This window comes from Alternaria viburni, assembly GCF_023758015.1.
Source record: "Alternaria viburni strain BMP 2772 chromosome Unknown scaffold_45, whole genome shotgun sequence".
In the NCBI taxonomy this organism is placed as follows: Eukaryota; Fungi; Ascomycota; class Dothideomycetes; order Pleosporales; family Pleosporaceae; genus Alternaria; species Alternaria viburni.
The window spans coordinates 14,022-30,506 of record NW_026055814.1 but is presented as its reverse complement, the minus strand read 5'-3'; the positions used below and the strand labels follow the sequence as shown (position 1 = coordinate 30,506).

The window sequence follows — 16,485 nt, the reverse complement described above, 5'->3', positions numbered from 1 at the left end:
CATAACGATCGCCAGCCTGTTCTCCCACGCCGTGAGGCACGGCGGGTGGCCCCGAGTAGGCCAATAGGTTTAGTTATGTCTTCATCTGTGGCTGCAGTGGCACTGGGCTTTGGACGGAAAATCTTCTCCACACGCATCAGTTCTTCTTTGGTGTTTGGCCATCGCAGATGTCTCCACTGCAGAACATGTCTCGTCAAATTCAGCCTCGCGGACTCGAGAGTGACACAAAGCAGTCTTCATTGTTCGCCATCGGCATCCCCTTCATCGCAATCGCCAGTGTCGTAGTATTCCTACGCGTCTATGTTCGTGTACGCTTGATACGGCTGAAACTGGCTACCGACGATTGTGAGTTGATCTCTATAGCTAACTTTAGCAAGCAGCATACTGACAGAGCTGAACTCAGATTTGATAATCTCTGGCGCATTCTTCACCATCTCGCTGTCAGTTGCTAACATGGTTTGTAAGTTTACGAACCTCACGTCAGAGTGATTGAGCTCAAGATTGACTAATAGCCTGTTCGTAGGCGGCTGGTACGGTGTAGGCAAGCACAGTAAGCAGTCAATACTGATCATCTGCTCGAAACTCAGCTGACGGCCTTACAGCACCCAACATCTCCAACGAAGACCTCACTCCTATGTTGAAGGCAAATCTCGCGACACGCCTACTCTACGTTGTAGCGATATGCCTCGTCAAATTCAGCATCCTCGTTTTCTACCATCGACTAGACCCTCGACGACCCACGAGATGGATTGTGTACTTCTTAATGGCATGGGTAGCCGCCCTATCCATTGTAACTTTCTTTGTGCTGTTATTCGTCTGCACGCCGCCGTCGCTGTTTTGGAATCCCGAGGGTCAGGCTCTGCATCCAGAGAAGTGCCTCAAGCAGGACACGCAGCAAGTGTTCTTCAACATCAACGGCATTATGAAGTAAGCATTGCAACCAAAGTCGCAACTTCATGCAGTCTCGTTGACTCTCGCGCACTACAGCATTGTTCAAGACTTCGCCATATACATCCTACCAATGCACATCGTCTGGAAGCTGCAGATGCCGCGCGGTCAAAAGATCGCTTTGTGCGCTCTCCTTGGTGTCGGCCTGGTCGCAGTTGCAGCTGGTTGTGTGCGCTTCTACTACGTTCTCTTCCTTTCCGACGAAGCCGATATTTGGTACTACATGGCCGACTCTTTGAATTGGTGCAGCATCGAGATCTACGCAGGTATGTCTCCTCTCAAATCTTTAATCAAATCCCTCAAGGCTGACTTTGTGTTTTTGTAGCCATCATATGCAGCTCGGCATCCACCTTCAAAGTCCTCATCAAGACCTACCTTCCCAAAGTCTGGAGCAGCGCCGGAAGTCACGACAAGGCTTCTGGCACATCTCGACGTACACAGTCCGACCGATCGCGTAGTGGCAAGTTTGAGATGAAGCGTTTTGGCATCTCGTCGAACAAGTCAAACAGCAACAGGAAGTACGGGATTGAGGGGCTCACAGACCTTGGAAACGAAAGCGAGGAAGCCATTGTGCGACCTGAAAGCAAGATGGGCAGGGATATCGCGGTCTTCGTGACGCAACACTAGCTCATTTGAAAAGTCGCAGTCTCAAATGAAGCTGGACAGCTTGGTGCTGAGCGAAAGAGATAGACAAAAGCATAGCTTGCTGGGAGTTCTGGCGCCAATCAATCATTGAGGTCAGATTGTGCTGTCCGGATTGCTTCTCTAGCTTGTATGCTTATGGATCGCAACGGGAAGGCAAGCCACTTGGCTATATCGTGAACTGGAAGACAAGGATACGACAATGCATTTCCATCACGTGCTGGGCACTCCAGAAACCGCATATATGATACCCATCACGCGTCGCATGGGTAAGAGTGGAAGTGTGCACCCGCAGAGCATCTCTTGCGAGGGAAAAGCAATGAGCGATTTGGGACGGGAAGTGTTCTGGGTCCAGATCGCTGCCTAGTGGCACCGCGGAAACTAGTGGTGATCCGCCTTTCCCTTTTCAGTCATAACGCGGCACGCCTTACATTCACCCTGAGGCAGCCGCCCGTGAACGTCTTCTGGGCTCCGCGCTCGAGCGTTCGTTGCCTTGAAAAAATTCTATTCATGGCTTCGTTCAGGCTGACCCGACAGGCCTCGCGCATTGCAGCCTGGCGCGTGCCCAGATGTAGCATAGCTCGTTCTACACCGTACCTGTCTTCGAGTCTACAAATGCAAAGACAGATTCCCATAGTCCGCTATCAACAATTCACCTCAACATCGCATACCGCTACCCCTGCAGGGAAAGAGACAATGGAAGAAAGCCTTCGCAATATGGATCTTGATGCGGCGGAGAAGCACATGAAGGACTGGTTCGGTGACCATGCATCATGGAGTCACGAACAGCTGCTCAATCTTGTTTATGGTACTAACCCTTCATTCAACTCATGACCATACACTAACAAATACAAGAGGAGGACCTCGTATCAGTGCGAAACCTACAGGGCTTTAGTGACTACAGCACTGGCGGTCGCAGACCCGGCGGCGGCCGTCCGTCTTTCCCACTCATGACACAAGAAGAATACGGGCTGCTGACCGCGCCATACAGTCAATGGGCTCCTGCACCTTTCAACAGAAACCACTACAGTTGCATGGACCGCATTGCACCGCTGATGAAGAGGCAAGAAATCCCAGAGCTCCGAAGATCACCACACATGGGCTTCCTCGCGCGTCTACGCCCTCTCAAAGCAAAGCTCTTGCTTGGTATGGTGCCAATCAGCGGAGATCGCTGGGTAGAACGCAAGATGGATGACCCTGCCAACTACAGGAATCTCTTCGAATTGATCAATGACCTCACCAAGATATTTGAATGGTTCAATCACGAGGAGGTCCACACCCGGACTCGCGACGCTTTCAACTGGATGGTCGACAGATATGTCGAATTCCAGAAGGCAGCCAATTTGCGACGCGAACAAAATGGCGTCGAAGAGAGATTGGATCTTGCTGGAATGTGGGCAGAGTACTGGAACGACGGGATGACAAACATGTCAACGCGGACGCATCAATGGGTTGTAGATCGTGTCGATGAGGTTCAAGCGCGTGCCTTCGAACAGTACAAAGATGCTCTCAAAACCGCTGGAACCGACGAAGTAGCTATAGGAGAAGCCGGCAAGAAGTACTACGAGTGTGTCCAAGATCTCAGAGGCATGCTCACCAGACTCGAGTACACAATCGGCGTCCCCATGACCGGTTTCAAGGGCTACACAGCCACCAACGCCTTCACCGACCTCCCAATCGCACAACGAAAAAACACCTGGTCCCAAATCATGGGAAGCAAGTCCTTCAAGCACCAACTAGCCATCTTAGAGGCGGAAGACAAAGCCGCCGCCGACCAAGCCGCCAACCCACCCTCCCTAGCAGAACAAATGGACATAATGGGCCAACTCACTAAGCCAGCTCACCCCCGTTTCCGCGACACCGAGAATCTCCTTGGTCACTACGAAGAAGGCAAGAAGAACCGCGACGAAACCCGCCTCGCCCTCTGCGGTCCACCCAAACCTGCTGCGCAAGAACACTGGATCACCATTCTACGCGAGCGCATGGAATTTTACGCGAAGAACCCGCGCAACCTCGAGAGAAATCCCGATGCATGGGGTTTCGTATGCTACCGCCTCACCTACTCGGAAACAGACGAAGAATGGGCCACCTTCGAAGAAAACTTCACCAAAGACGTCATGCGATCTGGGACGTGGATCTCCGGCTTCGACAACATCAAGAGCAAGGCCAAAATCATATTCATCGACGGCCGAGAAGCTGGGATCGCGGAAGGCGACATCGCGGCTGCGAAACAGCATTTCAAGCGGACTTTCACCATGCTACCCACGCTAGGCCGTATGTGGACGCAAGATTTCCTCGTCGTAGACAAACAAGCCTTCAAATCGCATGTCGACCCCCCAACCGAGGAAACCAGACCGCCACCGCCGTACGGTGCGTCGTGGGGAAGTAATGGCGGCCATGTGCGCCTCGTAGACACAACATTAGACCTGCTCTCCCAGGAGTTTATCGACCAAGTATCACCAGGTTACAAGGGCGAGATGAAGATTTTGTCGAGCCTGCTTCTGGAAGAACTTTATCCGCTGCTTGCGACGCTGTCTGTTCGTCCATTTGGACTTTGGCCTTGTGCGCGGTTGCATCCGAGGGAGGTTTATGTGGGGACTACGGATGCGGCGCAGGAAGGGTGGTGGGAGTTTAGTCGGATTGATCAGAGTTTGATGCAGGGGTTCTTTCAGAGTATGAGGGGGAGGCAGGCGGATTTGAGGGCTAGGGGGAGTTGATTGGTTGGGGAGGAGCGATTCGTTCGTCTCACATGGCTGCACGCCTACTTACGGCTACCGACAATTTCTCCTATTGATCTTCAAACTCTTCCTTCAGCTCCAGAAATTCTGTTATGTAACCCACAAGCTCCTTCAACTCCTCATCATTATCGTCCTCGTATGTCGCGTCTTCCGGCCACCTCCCTCCGGCTCGCAAGATGGCGCTTCTCGACTCTCCGGTCTCACGTACTCGCTCTTCCCAGTATGGTTGTTCAAGTTTCTCTTTCAAGAACGTGTAGCGTTCTTTTTGGGCCTGCTTCTCGGGAGTCGTGATGGTGTTTGAATTCTGTGTTCCTCGTCGCGCCTTTTTCCTCTTCTTCTCCGACTTGTCGTTGACTTGGTTTGTATACACCGCCCACATTATACGTTGTTGTTCCGAGGCATGCACATCTTCCCAACCTGGTACGCCTTCAGGGAACTCATATCCCATGGAAAGTGCTTGGCGCTGTAGGTCCGCGATATGCTCTAGGTACTGCCGGTCTGCTTCCCGTTGCTGAATCGCTTTGAGTCGTTTCGTTCTAGCAGCTAGTCGTTTCGAGGTAAGCGGCGTCTTCTTCTCACCGCTCGCATCGCTTTTAGGGGAAGTGAGGGTGTCAGTGTAACCCATACTAGCCAACCAGCCATCCAACAGCTCGGCATCTCCTTCTAACCGCGTCACCTCCACATTCCCCAGTAGTTCGTAGCCAGGGATATTCAGCGGGAAGGGTACCTTATCCTCCTCAGCTTCTTTCCTGTACCCCGCGAGTTTCAACATCCACGCCCTCTCCACTTCAACACTTCTACCCAGACTCAACGCCTCTCTCGTCGCATTCTCCTCTTGCATGTCCGAGAAGTACGGTTGATTACTTCCCGGGATCAGCACCCCATTCTGCCTAGCCATCTCTCGCCGCTCCTGATCCCTCGCCTCCCTCGAGCTATCATCCTTCCATGCCTGTTGTCTAGCTCGCAGGAGTCGTCTACGCTCGTCCCGCGTCATCGCCACGTGGGCACCAGAGGGAGTTAAGGTACCGGGTGGCCCGGCGCCACCTGTACAGAGATAGTCTTCATCGGGGTCTTCGTTTGATGTGTAGGTAAGGAGTGTAGCTTGCTGTCCATCGACCGGCGAGGTGTAGATGTCGGGAGATTTGTCATACGATACTATGTCTTGAGCGTGTGATTTGGGTGCCGGACCGGGTGGGTAGGGGGTTAGACATGTGGTGCAGAATGGGGATGTAGATGGGCTGTCGAAGTGGCAGAGGGGACAGCGAGTTGTGGGTGGCGTGGGTTGGCCTGCCGGTTTTGACATCTTTCCGTTCGGTGCATCGCGCTTCCGAGACCGCAACGCCCTCAGTTCTTCATCGGAGAAAGGCGTGAAAATCGTTTCTTGTCTCCGCTCTTCTTTCGTCAATCCCTTCCTCATCGCAGCGTCTACCTCCCTCCTCTCAGTCCGTGTCACAACATCCCCCACCTTCTTACTGTTCTTACCCTGCTGCGCATCCCTAGTCATCACACTTCCCCCATCCTCCCCGCCCTCCCCATCCTCCCCCGTCCCCGCCAAATCCAATTCCACCATCTCAAAAACCCCCCTCACCACCCCCGCCCTATGCACATCCCTCACATATCTCGGAATACCCCTACAAATACCTCTACACACCCTAGACACATGTTTACATACACAAACGCCCATAGCGGTGCTTGTCCTCCCCAGGTGCGCCATATGAGTGAGGGTACATCGTGCGGTTGCGGGTATGATGCCGAAGCGTGCGGTTGGCGAGGTGGGGTAGAAGGAGTTGGTTTTGGGGCGTTTTTGTGGGGGTTGGTTGGGTTCGGAATGATGGGATGGTAAGTATGGTGCGTATGGTTGAGGGGGTTGTGAGGGGTGGGGCTGGTGGGGTTGATGGTGGTATGAGGGGGTTTCTGGGTTGGGATGGGAGTCTAAAGAGGTTCTAGGTCTCTTTTGTGGTATTCTCTGGTGAGGGGGAGGGTTGGAGCTTTTCAGAGACGCTGTGGCAACTTCTGTCGTCACGACATTTTGTGGTTTTCTCTGGTATAACCCAACACCGTGGTCTCTGCCAAACGCAGCGTCAACTTCCGCCATCGTCACGTTTCGTGCGCGACTCGCATCAGATATCTTTGGAGGAACATGTATCCTTGAAGTTGCGATGCTTCTCATTCGAGCGTATCTCCTCGCGTAAGGGTCGCATGGAGCGCTGCAAATGGGTTTGGCTCGTCGTTGTTGAGTCATCGTACTGGCAGTGAGAGAATGTAGGATGAGCATTTCGGTACCATGGCTCACGAATGTTGGTGATGCGTGCTAGATCGGGATAAAGGTGAGTGTGTACAAAGACTTTGTATGGTATAGCGCGAGTGATAAGAGTGGCGAAATCGAACAAAGGGTGGTTTGGCAAGACAAAGGGAACATAAGCCTGGATAACGGGAAGATGGCAAGAGCCTTGTCGACGAGTGGCGCTGGATGCAGCAACGAGTTGTGTTGCAGTTCTAAGGTTTGCTGCATACATACCATTGTATCTTAGTAACTAGGTAGTCTGGAATGTATACTTCTAGCTGGATTAGATCTTCTAAGTTCCTTTAGGATACGATACGAATTGTTGCCGCCCCAAGTAACGGGAGGCGAAACATAATACAGTGCAACATAAAACCGGGGTAACTACAAAGAGTTTAGAGATCAATAGGAGAAATTGCCGGTAGCTGTAAATGAGCGTGCAGCATACATGAAGATGAGAAGTTGCAAAGTAGGTGAACTAACGTCGGCGTAGGCTCTACGGTGTTGAGCATTTTCCTTGAATGAGGTTATCACTTGAGGTGATCTTCGTAGGTCGTTTCATTGCGCTTTCCCTCTACAATTAGTCATCACCCATCCAGCCAATCAGAAGCCACGGCGTCGACTCATCCTGAGCCGAGCGCCATCCGTCTTAGCATCGCGCATTCCCTGCCACAGGGTCAGGCTAGCCCTGCTTGGCCATGTCTTCCTTCGTGTATATGAGCTGGGAAGTTGCTAATACACAGAATCACCATAATCGACAGTCCAAGATACCATTCCAGGCACTCCACTGCTAAGCTCGCTATTCCACGACCACACTTTCACAATGGTACGCAAAGCGAAAGAGGCAGCACCAGCCGCGGAAGAGCATCACGGCGGTGGACACATAACAGTCACGGCGCAGCAGTCGCGGTACGCAGTTGATTCTGTCGATGCACCCGCGTCGAAAGAGGTAGGCGTGCCCTCACCTCTCCCTCATACACCATATTGAACCATGTAGATACTCGTCAAAGACCTGTCCATCACAGTCGCCAACCGAGAACTACTATCACGTACAACACTTCACCTGGTAGAAGCACGCCACTACGTGATGGTAGGTCGAAACGGGACAGGGAAGTCTACACTCCTCAAAGCCATCGCCGATGGTCTGGTTCCGGGTATACCATGGAGTACGCGCATTCTGCTTCTGGGTCAGACGAGAGAGGACGACTTGGGAGATGAGATGACTGCGTTGAGCCTGGAGAGCGAGACTGTCTTGCAGCATGTTGTCCGGAGTGATCGGGTTCGAGAGCGCTACGTGCGAGAAGCGAAATTGCTTAGTGAGGCGGTCGAGAACTCTGTTGATTCCATGGCACCGGTTCAGGCGTACAGGCGTATTGAGCATGAGAGGTTAGCGCTGCAACTGAGAGAAGGACACCGGATTGCTGAGAGGAGAAGTGGTGCGCGGGGTAAGGCAGCCAGGAAGGAGCTGATTAAGCTTGAAGAGCGCTTCGAAGAATCTGAGAAGCGGCTGCAAGAGACCGAGATCGATGCCACGAAGCTCAGCGAAGAGACACAAGCAGCTGCGGATTTGCTTGCTGGCGTGCAAGCCTCCCTCGAGCTCATGGATGCAGCTGAGGCAGAAGCAAAAGCGCGCGTGGTTTTGCTAGGCCTTGGCTTCAAGGAGGATCGCATCGACAGGCCCGTGTCGGAACTCTCAGGAGGATGGAAGACGCGCTGCGATCTAGCTTGTGCTCTCACACAGTATGCGGACGTACTACTTCTGGACGAGCCCACCAACTTCCTAGACTTGCCGTCAATTATCTGGCTACAAGACTATATCCGCAATCTCAAAGGCACGACTGTCCTCATAACGACCCATGATCGCGACTTTGGAGACGCGGTAGCCGAAGAGCTCATTGTCCTCCGCAACCAGGTTCTCGAGACTTTCCGCGGTAACCTCAGTCTGTACGAGCGCGAAAGATGGAAGAAGGCCAGGTACATGACTAAGATGAAGGATGCCCAGGACAAGCAGAAGAAGCACATTGAGAAGACCATCGCAGGCAACATCAAGGCCGCCAAGGACAAGGGAGACGACAAGAAATTGAAACAGGCTGCGTCTCGGAAGAAAAAACTTGATGATAGAATGGGGCTGCAGGTCAGTGCCAAAGGTGGTCGCTTCAAGCTGAACCGCGATCTCGCAGGCTACCACACGACGCAGCGGGCGGAGATTGAGATTCCTGATTTTGATCCCCCAGTGCACCTCTCCTTCCCACATCAGCCGCCCGAGTTGAAGTTTCCCGGGGCACTGGTAAGTATAGAGAAGGTGTCATTTGCATACCCTGGGCGAAAGAAATTGCCCATCTTGACCGACGTCAGTCTGACCATACATCCGAGGGACCGGGTAGGTTTAGCAGGCCTGAACGGTTCGGGCAAGACGACGCTGGTCTCCATAATAATGGGCGGTGATAGCGAGGGCGGTCTCAAGCCCACATCTGGCAGTGTCGCGCGCCATGCAAGGGTGAAGATTGGCCGCTTCTCGCAGCAGTCGGTCGAAGAGCTCACTGCGACCGCGGCTGCCAACCCTCAGACGACAGCGCTCCGGCACGTAATGGAAAGTATTGGCGAGGGCGCACAGGAGAAGGATGCGCGGACAGTGCTGGGTGGACTGGGACTCCATGGCCAGACGGTGTCGGACGTTCCGCTCGTGCTCCTGTCGGGAGGGCAGAAGGTCAGGGTCGCACTTGCCAAGTTGCTATGGCCGCCGCCGCAACTGCTCATTCTCGACGAGGTGACGACGCACCTGGACGCTGATACTATTTTGGGTCTCGTGATGGCGCTGCGAGAGTACGATGGAGCGCTGGTGGTGGTGACACACGACCGGTTCTTCATGAGGTGAGATTATTGCAGTCAATAAATAGAGTTCTTACTAACACCCCGCAGAACGGTGGTGCAGAGGGAGTCGGCGTACAAGCTAGCGCCAGGGGTTCACGCGTCCGAGGGCGAGGCTGACGACAGCAGCGAGTCGGAGGATGAAGCGCCAGGGTTAGCTCCGGGGAGCGTTTTTCGGCTGACTAGAGGGCAGCTCAGGAAGCTTGACGGCGGCATGGACGAGTATGAGGACATTGCGGCGCGGACAGCGGCGAGGCTGGCCAGGGCGGAGAGTAAGTAGAGCGAAAATAGACGCGAGTGCAATTTGTGCGTCGCGTCCAGAGTCCGTAGAGTCCTGTCAGACAGGTCGGGCCCTTTGGTTCGGGCGGGCTGGCTTCCCGCTGCACGCACGGCTGACTGCGCGCCTCCTGCGCGCGCATCATAGTGCCCGGCAGAGGCATTAGGGGCAGCTTTTCGCGCCAAGCCGCAGCGAGATAATATTGCTCCAACGAACGCGTCGCTCCTTTTGCCTGCAGCGTCCAATTGGTCTCCTCTCATTAGCCATTGGCGTGCACTATGCCCATCTTTCCTTGTATACTACCCCTTCCGACCGTAATAGTAATGTCATAGCTGCAGCTATAATCCTTCTACCCAAGGCACGCATGAACGACTCTGCGTATCGAGATAAGCTCGAGCTTGGGAACCCTGAGTAATAATATCTGCAAGCCATCATGGGCGAAACCGAATCGTCCACGCCTCGCTCCACCGCCGAACCACAGCTCAAGGCGGCCAAGGACAAGAACTGTCCCTTTTGCGGCCAGGCCTTCACCTCGTCCAGCCTGGGACGCCATCTGGACCTGTACATCCGCCCGAAGAATCCAAAGGCGCCCGATGGCGTGCACAATGTCGACGAGATACGGAAGCTGCGAGGCGGCATCACACGGCGGCAGGCCAAGGGCAGCGTGTCAACACCGCGGAGAGACGACAGCGGCACGAGCACGCCCGCGAACAAGAAGCGCATAGCGAGCGAGGATTCGGTCCTCGTGCAGAGCCCGGAAGACGACGATGAGCCGCTCGAGGTGGGCAAGACGAGGGGGCAGTTCAAGGATGTCAGCTGGGGAAGCGGCCACCGGCCCTCACGACTCAACACCAAAACGCCAGACCCGCGCCGGGACGTATCGCGGCAGTCGCGAAAGGCCGAGCTGGACCAGAGGCAGAAGTCGAACGAAGAGAATGAGATTGCGAGTGCCACCGAGATGGCGCTGCGGGAGCTGCTGAAGAGCGTGCAAGTAGCCAAGTATGTCACCAATTCACTCACCATATATCCTGCTAACAGCACCAGCGCAAAAGCATCCGGCTCCGGCCTCTTCGAATTCGACCCCTACACCCAGAGCTTCCCCTCGCTGTGCCTCCAGATCCTCCCCGCGCCCTCTACCCTCTTCTCCCCCACGCCCTTTCCCACGTCCGAGTCATGGTCCATCACCCCGCCGGGACAGAAGCAGTTCGAAGCGCTGAATAAGCAGGTCCGCGAGCGTCTGCTTGCCTACCAGCGCCAGCGCCAGATCAACCAGGTCTATCCCTCGGGCTCGCACTCCTCCGCTCCTTCCACCAACACCTCGCCCCTGCCCACCCCACCGCTCTTCGACCACGACCCACAACGCCTCTTTGGGCACATTGCAGACGCCTTCCACCACTGGACACAGCAGTCAGATAAGACGAGGCAGGAGTGCTGGCAGGTTGAGATACTGCGCTGCTATGCCCGTGCCGACGACAGGCGACGGGAAGCCGAGGTGCAGCTGGGGAATGCACGCAGGGAAATTGAATACCTGAAAGCCAACCGCTGGACCTCAGGCGCCCCCGATGTATCGCCCATCAGCATCAACCTTGGTACCGACACGGCTAGGGAGCTTGCCAAGCACGGTATGGACTACCGCAACTGGGACTACGACCGCCTCATCGACAAGTGGCGGACCGCTATACGCGAGAACAGGGCCTCGGTCTCCGGTATGGGCGCGCAAAAGCCATTGCCCGGTGGTACCAGTACCAGAAGCTGCTCCATGGCTAGCATCCCACCACAGTTTGCTACCGTGAACCAGCCCAGGCAAGGCAGCCCAATCAAGGTTGAGTCCAACATGCCCTTCAGCGCGCCGCCCACTGTATGTGGTGATGGAGACTGCGATCAGGTTGATGCAGAAGGCGACGATGACGACGACGACATTGACCTGACGCCCCAAACCATTGAGGAAGATGACTCGATGCATCAGATGCAGCACCAGGCCCAACAACAGGCCCTGCATCACCCCCAGCCCCAACATCACCACGGAGCACCCCTCCAACCCACCCCGCCACATCCTTCGCAACAACAGTTTCAGCCACACATGCAACCCACCCAGCACATCACGCAGGCCCAGATTGCTCAAGCCCAGGCTCAAGCCCAAGCATGGGCAGCCGCACGCCAGCACATGAACCAGTCGCGCAACCAAGACTTCCGGCCCCACCAGCAGCACCAGCTCTCGCCCCATGTGCAGCACGTCGGCTCAGCTGACAGCAGTCGCCGAGAATCGCTAGCTATGATGGACCCCCACGCCATGAACCAAAACAACATGAGCGGCATGGGCAACTCCATGGGCATGTCAAGCGGCATGGACGGTCTCGACAGCCACCAAGACCAATTCCTGCGCATGGACATGGGCATGTCAACGGGCTTTGTCGGCTCCAACGACCCCAGCGTCTCGATGGGTTGATCGAAGTCTCGAAACTGTTTGATGCTGTTCGTATAACAGCATAAATTGTCACCAAACCGGCGTCGGACTCTTCGGGCAAAGGCGTAACGTGATACACGGAACGCGATACACGGAACAGTCCACACTCTACAGCGATATTTCCCCTTTTCTCCATCTCCGACATATCTCCTATCTACTGCAAATTTTCGTTTGTCTTTCTTATCTTTCTATAACTACTACTCAGCTCGGCTTTTCGCTATACCCATTATACCCGGCCTTGCAGCTTGATACCCCCAGTTCAATTTTCCTTTATCAACCAGAACGGCATTTTTACTTACCGCAACATCTCTTACACATATATACGTACTAATAAGCCTCTTCTCCTCTTTCTTCTTTTTTGTACTCAGCTATCGAGATTGTTATCAGCATCGTTTTTTGTTTTTCCTATGTAGATGTCTACACAACATGCCTTCGTTGGCACTGGCGGGCAAATGTCGTTGGTTGCACCGTACTCACATGGGAGGTCTTTTGTGCTGTTTTAAGTTGTATATACCCAACACCAAACTTTTCACTTGTTAGATATTAGAGATATGGGGGGTGGATAGGATAGGATAGGATGGAGGGTGGAGTGGGTGGAAGAATCGAATTTAAAAATACTTTGAAAACGTGGACGTTTTGTGATGCGAGGCTATGAAGTTTTTGCGTGTGCTGCTAATGTCGCACAGAACGAGATGAGACATTCTGCGTGCACCGCATGGTATCGCCGACGCAAGCAGATTGAACGAATCTGATAACAAAGTCGAGATGACGCCCTCATCTTCGTCAACATCATCTACACTAGGAGGACACAGACGCCGCCGTCATACCCCCTACGCAAATGGATTCATCGAACGACGACATCCAGAATCAAAACAAGTCCCGTACATTCGTCCTGCGTCCGTCAACAGCATAGCCGTCACGTACAAGAAAATAAGCCCTGTGACGAAGACCGAGATAGCCGCCAGCGTTCCCACCCTCATCTCAGCACCACAGGTGGTCCAGCTGCCTTGATACGGAGTCAGCGGTCTTCATTGCTGCATCGCGTAAATCGCGTAAATTGCTAATAATGTAGCGGAGTCGTCTTTTACGGCAGCGCCGTTTCCCGTCTGCGCAGAGTGTCAGGCGAAGGGTTGATCGGGCGTAGAGGATGCGTTTGCGGAAACGTGCGATGGGGCGCATGGTGATATGGAGCGTGGATGGGCGGTGTGGAAGTGTGGAAGGATAAGAGAGTGTTGGCGGATTGAAAGGCAGACATAGGGTGAAGTTTGGTGTGGATTCCATGGGTTTATGGAGAAGCAGCTGGGTTTGGCATGTGATCCAAGACATGGACTGGTGACGAAGGCACCGGAATGGTAGATGGACGACACAAACTGCTGAACGGAAGTCGAAATGCGCGCTCACACTTGGAGCAACATACTTTACCGCTGGTCCATCTCAACTGGGTTGGAATCAGAATTGAAAAACTTGACGGCATGTCTGGAGCACCACGTGGAAACCGAGGAAACAGTAATGGCCGGAGAGCAAGAAGTTCCACTAACTTCGGCTTCCGTGAGATAGGTAGAGGAAGCTTCAATAACACTTTGAATGGCGGAGCGCTCAATACTTTCGAAGGTGGAAGGGGTAGAGGAGTTGGCAACGGCCTTCCGATCAGAGGCATGGGACGCGGTACTAGGAGGGAAAATTCCTCATCCGCTTCAGAACAAGATGCACAGATCGACAAGGACTGGTTCGAAGAGAATCAGGTACCCAAGGGGCCCAAAGCCGACCAGCAGAAGACGGAGGAGGTATCGGCCGTCCCACAAGGAGATGCGCATAGGGACAACCAACAACTGATACCGCGGGAGCCAAAAGCTGACAGACTGGCAAAGAGTCGGCAAGTAGACACCAAGCTCGTTCCCGAACAAGACGCACATATCAAGAACGAAGGGATCGAGGAGAACCAGCAGTCAATACCGACGGAGCCGAAAGCTGACAGACTGGCGAGGAATCGGCAGGCAGAAGCCAGATCCGTTCCAGAACAGGATGCACGTCCTGAGGACGAACAGATAGAGGGAAACCAACACCGAATACCCACAGGGCCACGGGCTGACAGACTGGCGAACAGTTGGCAAACAGAAATTGAACAAGATCTTTACAGAGATGCCGCAAGACGGGCATACGTGCTGCTACGTCCCTCACCAAAGCACCCACGCCGGGAAAGCATCCACGCACGTCCTATCCCAACACACAGTCGGTCACGCTCACCAGAGGAAGAACGAGAATTTCTCTCTTCTTTCCCTCCACTTCCCTCATCACCAGCAGCGAACCCACGTCCACCGCCGCTGAACCAACCACCCCCATCTGTCACCACATCTGCCGCTCCATCTGCTAGACCTGCGCGAAGGGAAGCATGTTCGACTAATCCTACCGAGAGGACATTTCGCAAGGTAAGCGCGGCTTCAATGTCAACACCATCGGGCTCGACGGAGGAAGATGATGGCAATCTCTACGATCCGGATAAGACTGAAGAGGAGAAAGAGAAGATACGGCAGGAGATCAATGAACATAATAGGGGCCTGCTGGACCCGCCATGGTCCGGTCCAAGCCTGGGTTCTGAGATGGAGGACATTCAGCGTGGTTAGATCGGTATCTTATACGTTATTTCCTGTGGAATTGGATGAAGCAATCTCGTCACACCTAGGTATACAAGAGAATCAAGTCTCTCGCGAATGTCTGAGCTCTTGCGATTTTGACAAGGAAGCTATTGTGCCGATAAGTGAAGGTCACCGAAACGTGCCTTCCTCATCCTTGGGGGTGACTGCCACTTCATCAACTCCATGACAGCATTTTCCTCTTTCAGCCAATGACGTCCGAAACTTACGATGGCAGCTCATTTGCGCCTGCCATCAACGACGACAACCATTTCAACCCACATGAAGTCACTTCCGCATTCCCGCCTTCACCTCTTCTACATTACTGTTACCGCCGTGCATCACTCAGCGTACGACATTCTCGCAAACAGTTCCTTCGAATTCACACAGCATGACGGCTACCACTACAGAACAGACGACTACTACAACCATTAGCAAGCATGGAACGGCGAAGAAGTGGCTGCAACGGCATCTTCGCAAAGTGGCATCACGACAGACCTTGAAGAACGATGAGGGACCAGTTGAGATACGGCGAAAACCGTCAGTCAGGCGGCCGCGTACGGCGCCTTCGACAGGAGCGACACCGAGCGTGCAAGATGCACCAGCAGTACCCCCGCTCCCGATACTTGTAGAGCGGGTGTCGCCTCGACCACCGGTTCTACCTCCTCTTCGTCCAGCGAGACCTGATTCTGGCGTGATACGGGACGTCAATGCATGGCTCGATGCCAGCATGAACACGCCTTCACCCCCGCTCATGGGAGGCCTTTCGTATTGGAGAGCAGCGACAAATGTAGGTACCAAAGACTCGGCCGTGGCTCAGCACGCTGTCCCCGTGGTTGGAGCACCCGAAGTCACCAGACCATCGACAGCCACCAGTCAACACGGAAAGTCGTTCCTTCGTTGCGCCAAAAAGATGCAGGTCCAGATGCCTTCGCTTTTACGAACCAAGTCGCAGCGCCAGGCATGCCGGAAGCAAATCAACAGACAGTCAGCATCAATGCCACTCTTAGCCATCTCCTACGAGGACGTTGCGGAAGCCCCTGGTACCATGCTCATGTCTCGATCTGGATCGCATCGTCGCCCCGTCACAAGGCCATCGACACGACATCCTTCGACGCGCGCCAGTGCGCTTCTGTCAATCGACCAGCAGTCGCAGGTACCCTCCCGGATGGGCACGCCAGCGAGTGCACGACACGGCGACACAGAGAGCGTCTTTGAGCGCCGTCTCAATGCCATATTTATGCGCACAGCACGAAGCGCAGACAGCACCCGGCCATCGACAGCAGCGGCCGGTCTCATCCGCGAAGACTCGATGGGCGACCTCTCCGACGCCCCGACATACTTCTCGGGACCTCCACCACCTTCTTACCGGTCGCGCCCTGAATCTCTGCTCAGCACTTCTTCTTTCGGCTGCATCGATGGCATGAACCCTACACAACGACAGATCAGTCAGCAGCGAGCGGCATTACAACGGGGAATGAGGTGCAAGCTGAAGAGATTCGCTCAAGGACTTGCAACATGAGAGCGACATGAGAAGCGACGACAAGGCAGACGCGAGGTTAAGGCAGCAGCGAACGACTTGTACAGAATGGGACACGAGACCACGATGATGACTGACGAAGGAATGACCGGAAGAC

The 16,485-nt window shown here is 54.2% G+C and overlaps 7 protein-coding genes across 7 annotated transcripts; 6 read left to right on the top strand and 1 right to left on the bottom strand.

The window, feature by feature from the left end:
• Window positions 1–185: 185 nt before the first annotated feature.
• J4E79_011604 (uncharacterized protein) lies at window positions 186–1,575 on the top strand (the record flags this gene model as incomplete). The annotated part of the gene is made up of 6 exons (XM_049360433.1): window positions 186–345; window positions 404–460; window positions 524–550; window positions 603–927; window positions 988–1,214; window positions 1,274–1,575. The coding sequence occupies 6 exons, from the start codon at window positions 186–188 to the stop codon at window positions 1,573–1,575; spliced, it is 1,098 nt and encodes a 365-aa protein (XP_049205078.1).
• Window positions 1,576–2,307: 732 nt separating this feature from the next.
• On the top strand, window positions 2,308–4,297 carry J4E79_011603 (uncharacterized protein; the record flags this gene model as incomplete). Its single annotated transcript, XM_049360432.1, has 3 exons — window positions 2,308–2,398; window positions 2,446–4,127; window positions 4,265–4,297. 3 exons carry the CDS (start codon window positions 2,308–2,310, stop codon window positions 4,295–4,297), a joined length of 1,806 nt encoding a protein of 601 aa, XP_049205077.1.
• Window positions 4,298–4,377: 80 nt separating this feature from the next.
• J4E79_011602 (uncharacterized protein) lies at window positions 4,378–5,745 on the bottom strand (the record flags this gene model as incomplete). Its single annotated transcript, XM_049360431.1, has 1 exon — window positions 4,378–5,745. One exon carries the CDS (start codon window positions 5,743–5,745, stop codon window positions 4,378–4,380), a length of 1,368 nt encoding a protein of 455 aa, XP_049205076.1.
• Window positions 5,746–7,432: 1,687 nt separating this feature from the next.
• Window positions 7,433–9,757, top strand: J4E79_011601 (uncharacterized protein; the record flags this gene model as incomplete). The annotated part of the gene is made up of 3 exons (XM_049360430.1): window positions 7,433–7,558; window positions 7,607–9,480; window positions 9,529–9,757. The coding sequence occupies 3 exons, from the start codon at window positions 7,433–7,435 to the stop codon at window positions 9,755–9,757; spliced, it is 2,229 nt and encodes a 742-aa protein (XP_049205075.1).
• Window positions 9,758–10,187: 430 nt separating this feature from the next.
• Window positions 10,188–12,200, top strand: J4E79_011600 (uncharacterized protein; the record flags this gene model as incomplete). The annotated part of the gene is made up of 2 exons (XM_049360429.1): window positions 10,188–10,753; window positions 10,799–12,200. 2 exons carry the CDS (start codon window positions 10,188–10,190, stop codon window positions 12,198–12,200), a joined length of 1,968 nt encoding a protein of 655 aa, XP_049205074.1.
• Window positions 12,201–13,690: 1,490 nt separating this feature from the next.
• Window positions 13,691–14,839, top strand: J4E79_011599 (uncharacterized protein; the record flags this gene model as incomplete). Its single annotated transcript, XM_049360428.1, has 1 exon — window positions 13,691–14,839. One exon carries the CDS (start codon window positions 13,691–13,693, stop codon window positions 14,837–14,839), a length of 1,149 nt encoding a protein of 382 aa, XP_049205073.1.
• Window positions 14,840–15,761: 922 nt separating this feature from the next.
• J4E79_011598 (uncharacterized protein) lies at window positions 15,762–16,329 on the top strand (the record flags this gene model as incomplete). Its single annotated transcript, XM_049360427.1, has 2 exons — window positions 15,762–16,140; window positions 16,298–16,329. The coding sequence occupies 2 exons, from the start codon at window positions 15,762–15,764 to the stop codon at window positions 16,327–16,329; spliced, it is 411 nt and encodes a 136-aa protein (XP_049205072.1).
• Between the last annotated feature and the right edge of the window lie 156 nt (window positions 16,330–16,485).